General features: G+C 32.0%; 1 protein-coding gene across 4 annotated transcripts in view; it reads right to left on the reverse strand.

Annotated features, from left to right (window-relative positions):
• Positions 1–17,959, reverse strand: part of mbt (serine/threonine-protein kinase PAK mbt) — a 62,368-nt gene that overhangs the window by 31,599 nt on the left and 12,810 nt on the right. For all 4 annotated transcript variants that reach the window (XM_075376965.1, XM_075376968.1, XM_075376967.1 and 1 more), the window contains exons 2-4: positions 10,117–10,336; positions 5,357–5,572; positions 659–826 (exon numbers count right to left, since the gene is read on the reverse strand). In XM_075376965.1, coding sequence (XP_075233080.1) covers positions 659–826; positions 5,357–5,572; positions 10,117–10,335 — 603 coding nt within the window. In that variant the 5' untranslated portion in view covers position 10,336. The remainder of the gene's footprint in view (positions 1–658; positions 827–5,356; positions 5,573–10,116; positions 10,337–17,959) is intronic.

Below are 17,959 nucleotides of genomic sequence, written 5' to 3' on the forward strand. Positions count from 1 at the left end.
TTCATTAGACATATGCAGCACTAATGAAGTAGAATTAGAAATTTAACCTAATCATCAAAATCCTCTTTCAGCTTAGATAAACTTGTTAATATCTAATATATTGCATGCAAACTCAGTTTATGTTTGTCAGTATGATTTTATTCAATTAGAGAAATAAATTATTTTTGTTCTGTACCAATTTAAATGGGTTTTACTGTATATCATGCTTATTTCTAACAAATTATACACTCTGTAACTTTTTAAACTATTTTTCCAAGAATAATCTGTTCAAAAAGAAACAAAATCAATACACAGGATAAATAAAACTTAAGAGACTTAACTGAAGTACATTAAGCAGAAAACAGAAGCAAACTGAATGGATTGTCTTAGCTACAGATAATCAGAATATCAACCTCAGGACTTTTTTTTTAGTAATATTGCAATTATGTCTAGAATACAAAAATTACATGTTACACTCAATAAGTTAACATGACCTAGATGACACTTGACAGGGTATCTAAAGCAAATTTCTATAGTAAATCTTGAAGAAAAAAGCAACAAGTTTTAAATATCTAAAAGGAAGAAAACGGCAGATAAGAGACGTCGTATGCACCAAACAATCGAAAGATTAATGACTCAACAATCCAAACTAAACTAATGATGCTTCTTGTAATTTTACCTGTGGTGAAGGATTTCCATTTGGCATATGATGATTTTGATGATACATAGGTGGCCCTCTATAATCACTGCCATCAGGATTTTGTGGTGATTTACGCACATTGTCGTGGTGAGGCGGTCCTAAACCAGGGTTTACACCAGTTCCTATCCACTCAGTACCAGGTTTTACCTGTAAACCATTAAAGAAATAAAAACAAATCCAAAATAAACAAAAACTGAATCAGAACAATTTAGTGCAGGAAAGCTAGTTGGCTGGGATATATCATAAAAAGAGGAGGAGTGATTAAAACAGGTGCTAGAAGGTGCAAAGAGCGGAGAAAATATTAAAAATTATAGATTATCTAAAAGGGTTTCACATGCAACACCGACATGTTAGGTAAGTTTTTATATGTTCCGTGAAATTTGTATTTTGTTTATAACTTTTACAATTTACGCCATTCATTCTTATTGGATGATGTTTTTTGCATGGGTTGGATTTGTGTTTTGTGCTAATAATTTAGGGTGCAACTCTATGATTTTTTCAAAATTTAAGGATTTTTATTGGTGGCTAGCCTGTAGGCTATCCTAATCATTAGGTTAGTAAGTGGTTGTTTTGTTTAACCACCCTTACTGGGACTGGGCCTGTGCTGTATTATACTTTATTAATTTGTTTGTGTTGTTTTATTACTTATTTGTGTTGTTTTGTTCCTTTGTTTAATTTTTTTTTTCACATAACTGTTGCTAAGCAGACATCCTTTGTAGATTTGTTGCTAGCCTGTCATTGGCTCTTTGGTGGCTCTGGTTTTTTTATGTTTATTATACTTAATTGATTTATCAGTTGTTTTTTTTTTTTAAATTTTGAATACGAACAATTCATCTGACAGGGGTAAGACCAGGCAGGTAAAACCTTCTGGTGACATGGTATCCGAGGTTCAGCACAATGATTCTTCATCGTTGTCTGGTGATGAGGGTCTGAGGGCTAGACCGTCAGGGATCCATGCTTGTGGGAATAAGCGCTATGTGGTCCAAGATTTCCAGAGGGCTACTGGGATTGCTGGGAGCTACAGTCCTCTTTTAAGAGCGTTTGATGAACATTATGCGGCAGATTGCATGAGTTTGAGTTCTTTTTACTGGTCCAGTAGGCAAAGACTACCAAAGAGATGAAGGATGACTTTCAAGTTGTCCTGTGAGACAAGAGGCCAACCCTGAGGATTCAGAGTATCAGAGAGACTCAAAAGGGTTGGTCATTGCCGCAGACGACAAGAAAAATGTGAAGGTTATTTTGGACTTTCTAGAAGTTGGTACATCCGACCTGAGAGTTGCCCCAAAACAACCAAGGCGCCCTAGAATTATCTTATACGGTATCAATTGATGGCTATCTGAGGATGAGCTGCTGACTCTTTTGAGGCAGCTAAATACTCAGATGGATGAGGCAATTTTCTAGGCCGGATGTTGGTTGCTATTTAAATTGGGTAGGCACGAGGCAAAGGTTTATCATGGCATATTCGAGGTTACTCCTGAGATTCTTGATGGCTTCGTGAAACAAAGAAAATTCTTCATCGACTTTTCTTTGTGCAGAGTTAGAGAATACTCAGATGTCCAGCACTGCTTCAAGTGTTGCCAATATGGTTATATGGCCCCAAGAATTGTAAACAACTGGCAGTGGTCTGTGCACATTGTGGAGATGAAGGCATCAGCGTGAGGTATGCCCTAAGAGGTCTGAGGGTCCTATTTGCATTAATTGCAAGCGTTTCTGCAAGAACCATAAGCACTCTGTGAACAGCAAGGAGTGTCCATGTAATCAGAGAGCTGTCAACATGTACTATAATTTGATAGGTTTACATGATTAGTTTCGATCAGTTGAACACACTGGGTGCAACATTACATTGTTCAGGTAGAGCTTGGTGAGGTTGCTCTTCACAGGAATTTGGATGTTGTTTTATTGTAATATCCCTATATTGTTTCTGATGATCTGCCAGGTTTCTCTCATGGTTCTAATAGTATGTCTAATGTTCTTTGCAGAAGAGTGAGACTGTTTTTCTTTGACAGTTCTCATGTTGTCATTCGTTTAGATATTTCGAACTTGCATCTTTATGTTGCAAGTTCATATTTTCAGTACTGAGACCCTGCTGATCATCATCTTGAGGTCTGGTATAGGATCCTCAAATTCTCTGGTCCAAGTTCAATTTTCATTGGTGCGGAAATCAACACTTAGTCACATTTGTGGCACAGTGGTCTCACCAATGTTAGTAGCGAGTTGGTCGAGGGCATTATAGCCCAACATGGTATGCATGTTTTAATGAACCTGGCGAGTTCCCCACCTACGCAGGTATGATGGATGGGCGTCGATGGACTGGTGGAACAAACATTGATGTTACCGTTGGCAGGTATATTCCTGGCAATGTTTGCAACTGGAGGGTAGTTGATGATTGCTCAAGCGATCATACATTAATTATTTATGAGATCACTGGTGGTTTGCGTGATCGTTACTGATGTAATGTTCTGGATGAGCGGGGTCAGCTCCTGCAGAGGCATGTGGATTGGAAGAAGTTTGTCGATCTTTTATCAGCCATACTTCTTTGCGTTTTAGATCAGGGTCTCGACATGTCTGGCCTAGAGAACCTGGAAGAGAGGTTAACAGTGGTTTCTATGGATGCCGCTGAGTAATCAATTCCCTGCAGTTCTAGTTGAGAGAGGTTGGCTCCTTATACAGAGTTATTTAGTAAGAAGAAAGCTGTCTGTCATTTACGGAGAGCCTATAAATGAGAGGGTGATCCTGAGCGGCAGACAGTTCTTATTGGCGAGTACATGGATGGAAATCCAACTATTTTCATACAGTCTTGATGGCCAAGAGGGACTCGTGGCGTTCCTTTGCGGATGGCCAGGGAAACAAGGATTTGTGCGGAATTGTATATAGGGTTCTAAGACTTAAACGTAGAAAGGATGTTCTTCTGTCCACTCTCTCGATCTGGTCAGGTGTTGTTTCGGATATCTCTGGAATTTTATGCAGACTACTCAAAGATCTTCTCTCTGGTGATGTGAAGCTGGAGAGACCGCATACCATCTTCAGATATGACTTGAGGTTGCTCTGTTTCACTAGGATGCATTATCTGTGGAGATTGCTGACGCAGAGGTGCGTTGGGCTATCTGCAGCCTTGGTAGAGGTAAGGTGCCTGGCTTTGATGGACTTAGCTGAGCTTCTTGTTCGCTCAGTTGGAGTTAACGTGAGAATTATCACACACGTATTTTGGCGGAGAGTAGGTGAGTTCAAGAATTAATGTCAGGCCATCGAATAAAGTACATTTAGGTTCAAAAGTACCTAGGGGTGTATATTAATGAGAAGTTTCAATTCAAGAGGCACCTTCAATACATCGTAGAAAAAGCTTGTAGTGCCTATTTTTGGGATCTGATATGTGGTCAATCCAGATTGGAGTCTCAATTTTAGGACCCTAAGTATCCTGTACAAGGCTGTGTGAAGCAATTATGTTGTATGCTGCACCAGTTTGGGCAGATGAAAGTTACAGAGATATATTATTGACGACCAAACGACCACTACTGTTGGTGGTAACAGGTTGTTACCATACAGTTTCACGGGAGGTGGTCTTCGTGATTGTGAGAGTGAAACCGGTTGATATTCTAGCTCTTGAGAGACAGGAGCGATATGTTGCTAGGAAGTTGGGTGAGTTGACTTCCAAAAATATTCCGCAAATTGAGTAACATAGTTATGGTTTATGGCAGGCTAGATGGGATGACACTATTAATGGGCGATATATGGACAATCTCTTTTCAGAAATTAGAAGCTTGCAAAGCACCTCATGGGTTTCCCCTAACAAGTACATAACTCAATTTCTTACCGGTCACAGGGCCTTTAGGCGTACACTAGCTGGGTTTGGCCTGATGGATTCAGATCTGAAACTGCAGTGTGGGGTGCAGGACAATGCCGTCTGTGTGTTGTATGAGTGTGCCAAATATGATCTGGCGCACACCGCACTAATTTTCCGACAGGATACAGTCAGTGCAACGCTTGACATCAGTCGAAACTGAAAGGATCAGGCTGAATGGTCAATGGTTGGACTATTTGGTTAAGGAACGGATTGCAGTGGGAATCTAGAATGCTGCTTGGTCTTTTTCCTGCATACTTTGTTTTGTTACGATTTCTTATTAGTGTTATTTTTGTTTTGTTAGTGATATATCAATTATGGTTGTTTTGTTATTAGTTTTACCTTTGTATTTTTCCACGTTTGTATGGCATGTGAACTCACTTTGCCTTTCAGGTAGGTAGGTGATTCAGTTCCTTCGACAACTATAATTTGCTTGAGACTAGAAATGTGTTTTGTTATTTTTACTAATAGTTACACCAATGGAAATGTTGCTTGTGGCATTCACATTGGTGGCATCGAAGGTGACTGAGACCACCAATTCACATTGGTGGTCTTTTTTATACTTTGGAGTCATATGCCAAAGTATAAAAAAATGACCTCCAGTTAAGCCCATCAGGGCTAGGTACAGAAGGGGGTGGTTGGAGGGTGTATTCCCCTAGAGGATCAGGATTATCTAAAAAGAAATTTGATCAATGAAAAATCAAAAAGCATAGCTGGAAGTAGAAATGAATTGAAATGGTGATGTGGTACACTAATATCAGATAAAAATAATAATATTAAATAATGTTATATTCTAAAAATAATATGAACAAATTTTTATATATAAATTATATACTTACATAAGGCGGAACAGAACGATTGGCATTAGGATATTGAGGAAGATTTAATACTTCCCCTTCAGGCACAGCAGGTGGTATATTTGCTCCAGCTCTATAATCACGTCTCAACCGAGGAGGACTTGATGATCGCAATGAATTACTTCGAGCAACGTTGGAGGTTTTTGGGATTCCATTTAATTCACCCGTTCTAAATTTTGCGTCTCCTCTTACAATAGTCTAAAAAAAAAAAAAATTAAAATAATAATTACAAATTAAGTATTAGTCACTTAGAAAGAACATTAGCATAAAAAAAATTATATGTAAACTCTCCCTCTATGAATCGTGCATGAGACCTTGCCATTGGTGAATAAGCTTGAGTGCTCAGTGATACAGAGCAGCTGGACCAACGGTGCAACCATATCAGAGAGGTATCTGTTGAGAGCCAGACTAAGGAATGATTCCTGAAAGAGGGCAGCAGCTCTTTCAGTAGTTGTTAACGGCGTAGGTCAGGACAATTATACAAACTGGTGTGTGATATTTATGAAAAAGGGGAAGTTCCATCAGACTTCAAAAAGAGTGTTATAATCATGATACCACAGAAAGCATGAGCAGATAAATGTGAAGAATACAGAACAATTAGCTTAACTAGCCATGCATCAAAAATCTTAACTAGAATTCTGTACAGAAGAATTGAGAGGAGAGTGGAAGTGTTGAAAAGACCAATTTGGTTTCAGAAAAAGTATAGTGACAAGGGAAGCAATTTTAGGCCTCAGATTAATAATAGAAGGAAGTTTAAAGAAAAAAAAAACATACTTTGCATTTATAGACCTAGAAAAGGCATTCGATAATGTAGATTGGAATAAAATGTTCAGCATTTAAAAAAAATTAGTTTTGAAATAAACAAGAACAAAACAAAAGTAACGAAATGTAGTAGAAATAATGAAGATGGACCACTGAATTTGAAAACAGGAAGAGAAAAGATTATGGAGGTAGAAGAATTTTGTTATTTGGGAAGTAGAATTACTAAAGATGGACGAAGCAGTAGCGATACAAAATGCCGAATAGCAGAGGCAAAACAAGCTTTCAGTCAGAAATATAATTTGTTTACATCAAAAATTAATTTAAATGTCAGGAAAAGATTTTTGAAAATATATGTTTGGAGCGTCGGTTTATATGGAAGTGAAACTTGGACGATCTGAGTACCCGAGAAGAAAAGATCAGAAGCTTTTGAAATGTGGTGCTATAGGAGAATGTTAAAAATCAGATGGGTGGATAAAGTGACAAATGAAGAGTTGTTGCGGTAAATCTATGAAGAAAGAAGCATTTGGAAAAATATAGTTAAAAGAAGAGACAGACTTATAGGCCACATATTAAGGCATCCTGGAATAGTCGCTTTAATATTAGAGGGTCAGGTAGAAGGAAAACATTGTGAAGGCAGGCAGGCAACGTTTGGAATATGTAAAACAAATTGTTAGGGATGTAGGATGTAGGGGGTATACGGAAATGAAACGACTAGCACTAGATAGGGAATCTTGGAGAGCTGCATTAGACCAGTCAAATGACTGAAGACAAAAAAAAATATGTAAACTGATAATAATCTATCAAAACACAACGTAGCCCATATGTATTTGGTTTATGTTCCAAATATCTGTTTATTTTTTTTTTTTACTTTTTTTTTTCTTACTTCATAAAAAATTATTATTAAAAAATGAATGCACCATAATTTTTTAAAAATCTAGTTGCACTACTTATGAGCATAACAGTTTTTGTTTATCCTATTTTATTATTTAATCAAAATCAATACATAAATGTTAAACATAAGAATCCTGTGCAGGTAGGTAGATTTACTTCCATATAGATATGGTTTTATGCAATCTTTAAAAAAAAAAATTGTACCAAAAAGAATCATTTGGTACAAGCACAGCAATGAAATATTTATGAGATAAATGAGCCAGTTTAGGAAGTACATTATACATTTTCTGATAATGTATTCCTGGCTTTCAATTAGATTATATATATACCATTCACAAGCAAAATACGCTTGGAAATATCCTCTCCTCAAAAATAGTTACAAGAATGGTATTACATGCTGAAAAGAAACAGCAAAAGTGTTGGCCCTACAACAGTTTTTTTTTTTATCATCTTTTATGATCGCATAGGATCACTTTGGTCAGTCCATTATTCAAGTCTGTTTAAACAGACGTTTTGGGCATTGCAGTCCTCCCAGTGCTTTTTCATATGTTCTGATCTCCATGTCCTTTCTGGTGTTGAAAATGTTTGTGTTGTGAGTTTCTTTCTTGTGAGTGTGAAGCAACTGTTTTCATCCTTGATTTTTTCATTTAATTTTATCTTGTCTGTGGTGTTTTCTGGTATAAGGACAATTTCCTTTAGATCCTATCTTAATTCTCTGATTCATCTGCATCCTATCTTGGTGTTTTCGAGTCAAAATTGTATTGTACCAGCTGTTTCAGAAGTCTCAAACCTTGCATCCTCATGATGTGTCCAAAGAATCTTAGTCTCCTCTTAGGTATGGTATCAGTGATGGATTCTAACTCTTCGAACATGACTTTGTTGGGACAATACACCACTGCCCACCCATCTTTCTGGTACTTTTTGTTGATGCAGGTTCTTTCAATTTTCTGGAGTCTGTCAATTGTCCGTTCAGGTGGAAGAGTGTTTCTGCTGTGTATGTGGTTTCTGGTTTTATAACTGTGTTGCAGTCTTATTTTTTGTATTTATAGATAGACTTTTTTACTGTAGATGTACCAGGTTAATTTTTATACTTTAGCTAGTTTGTTTGTTCTTATTTTGGATTAAATCTTTTTCGTTCAGGTTGTTTGTTATTATTTCTCTGGGGTGTTTATATTGGGTTACTATTTTGACATCAATACCATTTATGTTGATTTTTTTAATTGTGTTGGTTTTTGGGGCATAACTTCTGTTTTTTCCAATGATACTTTAAGGCCAATTTTATTTGCAATGTTTTAAAGTTCTAATATCTGTGTTAGTAGCAGAGAAAGTCCATCACCTTAGCGGAGACCTGCTTTGATTACAAATGGTTCCAAGAATTCACCTCTGAATTTCACTTTTGACTCAGTGTTTAAGAGAGTCAATTTTATCATGTTTATTAATTTGGGATGGAGTCCAAAATATCTTACAATTTTTAGTAGGGATTCTCTGTGGATGCAATTGTATCCTTTCTTGAAACCCACAATCATTACTACTATTTCTTTGCTTCTTTCTCTGTTGTAATCCATTATTAGCTTGTGACTCATGGAATCTGGTCTGAACAGCTCCTCCAGGGTCTGAAACATCCCTGATAGTCTTCTAGTTCTTTCACAACATTGTTTATAGTGCATAATTTCAAATAATAATTTAAATTTAAAACTTCATAAATTTTATGGTAATCTCTTAATACAGCATCAACTTAATGTAAACCTGACAACAGAAAATAAATACATGTTCTACCCCGTGCACCTCTTTCTACTGAGAAAAAATAAATGTTTAATACTAAAAATCATTTCAGTAACAAAAACAGTACTAACTAAGCAAAAAAATATCATGAAGCATCACAAGATAATATCAAAATGGCAATTAACAATAAATTTTTAACACTTTCAGACCAATATCTGAAAATAGATCATGTAATTTAGTCTGAATATAAATCAGCCATCTCTAGTAAAATATGTTCTGAAATTCAGCAAGTGAATATTCACTGCTAGGCTATATCTAGAGTTGTAATAGTTCATTTAGAACAATTCTGTATGGTTTTCTACATTATCTAGTAAATATTTTTGAAAATAATTAAAAATGTTATTAAACCAGTGCTGTAGTTTTTGAGGTTGCAGGTTTGCATGTTCAAGTATTCTAATTAATATTTTCTGTGTACTTTTCCCTATGTTTATTGTCACTCAAATTTTATAAAAAGTGATGTAAATAAAGGATCGGAAAAAAATTTGTTTAATTTTAATGCAAAAGTAAAACAAGATTTTTTTTTTTATATTCCAAATGAAATTTATTAAAACAAATATGTGCAGTTTTAACTGACCACCTTTTGCCATTTTTGAGGTAAAAATCATAATTCCCTCATTGTAGAACTTCTGTGTTGCTGGACGAAAAACTGTGTTAAGTGATTTTTTTAGAGGCCTCTTTTGAAGCCAACATTATACCATTAGAAGAGTTCTGTAGAAACTGAAACAAATGGTAGTCTAGTCAGTTTAAATTTAAGATAGGTAAAATTTACCCTACGGAGAATGGTGTACTAATCATATTTCTTGTTCAAAATTTTTTGGACAACTCTAACCATCAAAATTACTGGGTGGGTAAATTAATTCCATTCAATCTACTAATTACGATGGTTTAACAGTTAATAAATTTATCTAATTATATTTTCATTTTCTTTGAAATGGTTACTGAATATTTCACTTTGTTACTTTTATTTTATCAATTGTTTCTGGTGTTTGCCATTTCTTTAGATTTAAATTCTTAATGTTACTTCAATTAAATAAATCTTTACAAAATATTAATTTGCTCCAAAGATACTGTATTTTGCAAAAGTAATACATAAAAAAAGCTTTCAAGCTGCATATAATCACAAGTTGACTATTAAAATGTTGACAAAGAATTTGATGTAGAATTAAAAAAAAAAACTGGGATTCCAGTACATTAACTAATACTTTAGTGATCTAGCAATAAAAGTAAAGCTAGAAGAAAACAATAAATTAATTTAAACTACCAAAGAGAAAATAATAATAAAATATGAATACATAAAAATAACTTACTTTTAAATCAAGAATTTCAGTCGGTGTTATCTCAGATGGATCAACCAATGGTAAAGGTCGATTGGTACTTTTAAGAATTTGATTATTACCGACAATACTAGCCCACTGTAATGGAAGACCAACATATTTCCCTTCTCTTTTATCAAAGCCAGTATGCACACGATGTTCAAAATTTGTAGGTGGTGAAATCTGGGGCTTCTTCTTTTTCTTTGTGAACATCCTGTAATCAATGATAATAATGGCAATAATAAAAATAAATTAAAACAAAAATGTTACACAGTTAAATAACATTTAATTATTACCATACACTACTGCTGTACTGATTATAGTTAATATAAATCAAAACCAAAGAGTAATAAAATTACTATTTTTTATGTGTCATAAATTAGTAATGTTTTGATAATAACTATGTCTATAAGTAATTAAATCAGTTATCAACATCTAATCAATCTAATACCACATTAAAATTACTATACACAGATATGGGGTTTAAAATAAATATCAACAAACATTCGAATAAAACTTAACAAACAAAAAGGGTAAACTAATTAATGCAATTTTAAACAAACAAATTAAAATGCATTTTGTTATATTTAACTTTCTAAGTAGCCAACATATTTATAGGAAAATATATCAACTTAATTATATTTACTGAGAATATAGGGACAGTAACAGATGACGAAAAAGTAGTAGATATATATTTAATGAAATGTGATATATAAAACAAGGGTTTCAAAATTAAATTGAAAAGAACTGATGATCAGGAAAGATGAGAATACGTCTATTATCAAAAGAGCAGATTACTATGCAAAACAGTTTGATATCAGACAAACAAACAGGAAAAACAAATAAAATAAAAACAAGAATGATAATTACAAAATGTAAACGCTAATGGTAATATAGAAAAAGCCTTACTATGAAACAAAATGATACTAGTTAAATTAATTTTACAAAATAATTCAATGAGTTGAATTTAATTAAGAGTAAACTGATTTACAAATGGATTACTTATTAAAAAAGATAAGGAAGTGAGAATATGAATAAGAAAAAGTTAAGAGAAAAATCTATACAAAAATAAGTAAACAACAACATCTAATGATCTCTGTGAGGAAAACTGACCTAATTCAGACAATCAAAAATAAGTATTGTGCAGCGATTTTTAACTTACAGTGCTTGAGCAGTAAAATAGTTTGTTCAAACTATAACTCATAAACTTAATTTTTTTTTTTTAAATAATCCACTTTTTGTTAGCCATCATATAGATTCAATACTGAAAATAAATTTACCCACAATTATATGATAAATTCAACTATTCCAGTTGGGGAGAAATTTCTCACATTACAAGTTTTGCCTACTATCCTCCTTATTTCAAAAAATATAAATTAATACAAATAGTGAAGGAAGTGAAAACAGGCAGAAAATTGTCAGATTAACTTATGCAATCCACTTAACTTAGCTGTATCTCAGCTCTTTAAAAAACAAATAGAACAAATGAGGCACCATATTAACAAAAGGATAAATATTTTATCTAATTAAAATAATATTTATGAAGCTACTACGATTTAATAATTTAAATGCTCGTCATTTTGAAATTTACAAACTTATTTTGCAGTAGATGTTGTTTAGTACATTTCATTAAAATATCTCAATCTGATCTGAAGTTATGAATTTTTATATATACATAAAAAAAATGGAAGAGGGTAATTTATTACTTAAAGTAACTACATGTAAAAAAAAAAATAAAATTTAAGTTCAATGAGAGAACTCTAAGGGCCACTCAAGGGCCCCAGATATCAAATTTTTTAAGTCCTCAAAAGACCCCCACAAAGTGGTTTTTACACAATCATTTAGAATGTGCTGCTTTGATTAATAAATTATAAAGTACTCACCTGAGATATATTTATGAGACTAAATTATTTATTTTAAAAACCACCAAGTGGTAATCTATTTAACATCATTTACCATTTAAATATCTTAATACATTTCTTTTGAATGTTTTGTAATTGAACAGATTCACTTTATTATATGTTTAAATGTTTTGACAATTGCTGGGCTCAAAAGTTAGGCAGCATTTTGCTCTTATTGATTAAAATAAAACACGCATTGACATACATCACAACTGACTCTCAATATAGAGTGATTCAGGAGGAAAGCGAAATAATTTGGGAACTGGATCTAGCTTGAAATAAGAAAAATGTTTATATAAATATATGTTCGAAAACAGTTTTTTATTGAGTTATGTTAACTGACAAATTATCCCTGGATTTCAGTTCCCCCAGAGAAATGAAGTCATACTGAAATTTTTGAAGTATGATAAAAGGGATAAACTTGATGGTTTTCTGTTTTTGACCTGTAATTCAAATAAAGAAAAAAAAAATTCAATGACAACAAACACATTTTTTTTTGTATGAAGTTAATAATTTTGTTAAATGATAAACTGATAAATTTTATTGTAAAAAAACTTGTAAAGAATCTATTTTTGAGAAATATGATTAATAAAGTCTGCTTTATAGCTTCAATGGTAAAAAAAAATTTTTTTATATTTAACTTACACGAATACAATTTTTAGGCTAAATTGCGATTTTATACGCAGTTTTAAAAATATCATCATAATACAGTACATTGAATTTTTTGTTGAAATTCCTACAAAATATCATTAAAAAAAATGGCCAAAAAAACTGACAAAGATTTGCCTAACTGAAGGCTTTGCTCTTGACAGGATAATACTATGGAGGAAAATTGAGTGGAACATGAATCTCCCTGCCTCCTTGACCAATTATAACGAAAATTAAATGGCGTCAATGATTTCATATTCAGAAGTTATCAAACAAAATTTCATAAAAATTGGTTAAACCAGCCCAGAAATATCAAGGAAAATTATAACTGATGAAAAAGTCAATTAATTTAATTTCCCTTACCCAAATTCAAGCAAATGAAATTGCTCAAATTTACTTACCCTTTCGGAAAAATTTTGAGATATGTGACCATAATACCCATAACTCCTAGACACCCTTGACTAAGATTAAATGCAATCAATAACATGTACACAGAAATCATTGTGCAGAATTTCATCCAAGTCAATCCATCCAGTTTGGAAATATTAAGCAAAAAATAAGAGGTCAACATACAAAAAAAAAAGAAAAGATTATAAAGATAATATGTATGCATTCTTCTGGAATTTTTCAACGCCAGAATTTTTTTTTTGTTGCCAGGTGACATGAAAAATTTCCCCGATATTAAATTTAACCCAATTAACAAAGTTTCCTTATACAGTATAACCAAATTGTCAGAAAAATTAAAAGCTTTGATATGAGTTTTGTAAACTAGTCACATTTAATTCTGGAAAGATGTTCATGTATACAAACTATATTGGTACATAGTACCAACATAGTTTAATACCAATATAGTTTAAGTCCTTGTTTTTCAAACAATAAAAAGTAAGGTGCAATAAAAGAACAACTGAATCAGTTATTGTTAAAATGGGGTATTTACTAAATAAATTTTTCACAAACAAAAAGAAAATTCCTAATTATTTATTTCTTTAATATGTTTTTACTTTTTACTCTAGACTGTTTTTATACTTATTTGTATTTTCATTATAAAATGTTTATTTAATAAACATGTCTTTGCGTCTTATAAACATGTATATTGCAGTAAAAGTAAAAATGGCTAAAAGTGACAGATCAGCCCTTTTAACAATAAAGATTCAATTATTCATTTTGCTTATTACTATTGTAATCGTAATGCTGTACAAGTTGTAATTCTAATAGATAGATAGATATTTATTAATATTCATAGGCAACTACAGAGAAAAAAAATCATTAATTATCAAAGAGGGATGAAAATGTTTAATAGGTTTTACCTTTGATATAACAAAGCTCAACTGTTACTCAAGGATTATTTAGAAGTTGACAAACATTACAAATTATTATATGGTTTAATACCTATATATGTATTTTACAGCTGTATATATTATATGCTTTAACGGGCGTTTTTAAAAAGTATGCAATCACTTTATTTGATGACGTGAATTTATTACAAAAATATTAACGTTGATAAAATACTTCAATACTAATATTCAAATTACCTTTAATAACTTTACAATAGATGTTCAAAATGATTTCCTATGATCCTGAAGCAGGTTTATGTATGTTTCATAACATTTGCAGCCACTTTTTGTAATGTTTGAAATCTCACTTTCAATACCACCCTTCCATTCGTGTACAAGGATTGTTTTTAAAAATACACTTTTTAAAAAACCCTACAGGAAAAAGTCTGCTGGTATAAGATCTGGGGATCTTAAGAGGTCACAACCCTTTTGATATCAAACAATGGCCAAAAACTTCCCATAAAATACCCAGCATTTCATTAGCAGCATGACGCATTAAGTTATCCTGCTGGAACCAACAATCTTGTTCATGTAAATTTAGAATGGCAATAAACTGTTTGATTAAATTGCAATAAACCACACCATCTACAGATTTAAAAAAAAATAAAGGCGATATCACACGATGCCAAGACATAGCACACCTAACACCAATTTTACGTCCATGTAATGGTCGTTCATGAAACATGTGAGGATTTTCAGCACTCTATATTCAACAGTTCTGGTGTTAATGTAGCCATCCAAGTGAAACCATGCCTTGTCGCTGAAAAACATGATCCAAAATATCAATATCATTGTCATCAACAAGAGAACGAAACAGACAATACCATAAATGTTTTTTTGTGGTCTACTTCTTTCAGATCTTGAATGATACAAATGCGATAACCATGCAGTAATTGCAAGTTTTAGCCTGAAAGCTGTAAACAGTAAAAGCCCAGTTTGTGAAGATAACTTTCTGAGCAATTTTCTGGGTGAGCGACTCAACGTTCTTTCATATCCTCCAGAACTTCTACCGTTAACAGTGATGGCTGACCTATGCTTTTCCGATCATGTACACTCCCAGTCCCATAAAATTTATTAATCAATTTATTGACTTATTAAGAACTGAAAAATCAGGAGATTTTATCCAAAACTCATCTTCCACTTGTTCATATGATTAATACGCATAATAAGTCAGTAATAAACACATGTCTGTCTTTGGAAAATGACACAGTTAACACGATAGACAAATCTATTCTAGCATAGCACTAGTGCATAAGGACACTTCAACTGTTGCAAGCTGGCTGACCTTCAGTACAGTGTTGCCAACTGACATGTAGGGAAAATTAAAATTTACCTATGCGTGACTTCTATCTTCTTAATATTAGGATTGTGTCCCTTTTGAAACACCTGTTTTAAGGAAGGGGTATATCCAAATAATCCTCAGTCTGTTCAATATCTTGATGTAATTATAATCAGAAAATTGAATTATTCTCAATGGTTAATAGAAAATAAAATTCTCTTTACAGAATTCTCTTAAGCCATGTTTTAAATAAGATGAACTTTAGGAGGGTGTTTCACTATCATGAACATATTTAAAGATTATGTAACATAATTATCATAAGTAACAAGTAAATATATTTTCAAAAAGTTTAAGCATCACCTAATGTTTAAAGTCTAGCAATCATTTAAATAAATTACTTCATGGCCAGTGGATTACCCAAAGTGGATCACATACAAAGTCATACGCCAGGTCATCTTAACATGAATCCTCTGATTTTTTTTTTGGTGGAGATATATGAAAGCAGTAGCCAAGTATTAGTGTTTTGCCTAAATCCCTAAGCTTTTAAGTGTAAAATACATATACTTTGCAAAAACACTGGTCTGGCTGGCACCTACACTCTAAACTACAAGCCATTGGGTATTGGCAAAAAATGTCTGATAGTTAACAATGAATATAGTATTCAGGCTAACATCAGGGTAAACTTATCTTTTATTTTACTTCTTATTTGGCTTAGAAATTGAAACAGAAACAACCAACCAAGAAAATTAAAAGTGTGCATGTATTAGCCAGTCTACCAATAAATTGCAAACTTAGGTTATCGTTAATATCACCCAATATATATTACAAATTTTATAACAATTTAATATATATTTTATAAATGTAATTTCGCAGGTGCACGCTAACGAAACATAACCTACACTTGCTAACCTTGACTAATTAACACAGTAATGTTTTGAGTACTTAAATCATAAATTCAGTAATTATTGCAATTATTCATTACTTAAGTAATCAAAACATTACTGTTAATTAGTAGAGGTTAGCAAGCGAAGCAAGTGTCATAACTTTTGGTTATGATTGTTGGGTTAATATGCAAGTACCTAATACTAGTTCTAAAGAAAGAATAACTTGCATCCTTTCTACATAGGAAAAAACTAAGTAAATAATAGTATATAAACAAAAATTAACTTCAAATTTTCATCCCAAATTAGTGTTAAAACATGCCAATAAGCCACCAAATTCTAAAGACACTTGCTACCCAGGCAGTAAAATCTCCTTTCATGGAAGAGATTTAATTCTTAAAAAATAGTAATATTGATAAGGAAATATATACTAATGTAGATTAAAAAAATAACTAGTCTGAATAAAAAGCACTATTTTGAAAACGTCAGGGCTGAATTTCTCAAAGTGAAAAAATGTAATATAATTTTAATAAAAATTGTTTGATAAGATCAAACTATGTTTGCTAATATTAATGGCTATGAGCAATTTTCAAAGAATCACAAAAGAAAATTATTTATTAAAAAACTATAGACAAGTTTTCTACATATACTACTGGTGCGCTAGTCCCACTGTTCACATCTCTTCTTTTGCTATGAAATAATTTAATGTGTAGATAACACCATTCAGTTGTGGACCAAACTTTATTGTACATATATATTACAATCCTAATAACCAAAATTCAGGCATATAATAACTACGACAGAGATTTTACACATAATCCATTCTACTTAAAATAATAGTTGACAGTTTCTGTATAATCAAATACAATTTTTCAAAAGTTGAGTATGTATTATAAGTAATCAAAAAATTCTGATGATTTGGTAATGAGGTGTTAATAATAAGAAAAAAAATACTGGCCACATGTAAATTTTTGATAATATAATCCAGAGAACAAATGTTTACAATTAGTACCACCACATTAAAGTAAATAGATTTATACAAAATTAAACAGAACAAAAAAAATTAATAATTACCAGTATTAAATAAACACAGTTAATAAAGGCTTGTTACATTTATGAGGAAATAAGACTTCAACAATATGTGCAGTGAATAACTAACTAAATGAAAAAGTTACATCATACTTTATTATTAGACTTTTTTTTAATAATGTACAAAAATTTGTTTAATTCTAAACACATAACATAGAGCCTTGTTACTCAATGAAGTTAATTACAACCTAGTTAAAAGACATATTTTTACTTTTTAAGAATTTTATTATTTAGCTATTTTTCTTTTCATGACAGGGTGATTTTTATTTTTTACTTGAACCATTTTATACTTTAAATAGCTGAAGATTGTAACAAAGTATGCAATTGTAGAACAAAAAAAATTAGCTTTGTTAACACAATTTATAATTTTAAAAACCATTATTTTAACTTTGAAAAAGATCATAATTTTTTAGGTAATATTTTTCACCCTTTAAATTTAAACAACATATATGTGCATACATATATTGTTAAAATACACCAATCAATTGAGAGGATAGTATTAAGACATAGTGTAGAATTTTTACAAGACTTGACACTATACATTAAACCTCAGTAGTAAACTGCGGTCATTCATCTTTATATTATTTATAATACTTATATTTTCAGCAGAACTAAAAGATCACATTTCAAAAAGTGTAATAAAGAAAAATAGAAGAAATTTTATTTATCTTTTGAATAAAATCAATATAATATTTATTAGTAGGT

Source organism: Lycorma delicatula, chromosome 10 (assembly GCF_047948215.1).
Source record: "Lycorma delicatula isolate Av1 chromosome 10, ASM4794821v1, whole genome shotgun sequence".
Taxonomy (NCBI): Eukaryota; Metazoa; Arthropoda; class Insecta; order Hemiptera; family Fulgoridae; genus Lycorma; species Lycorma delicatula.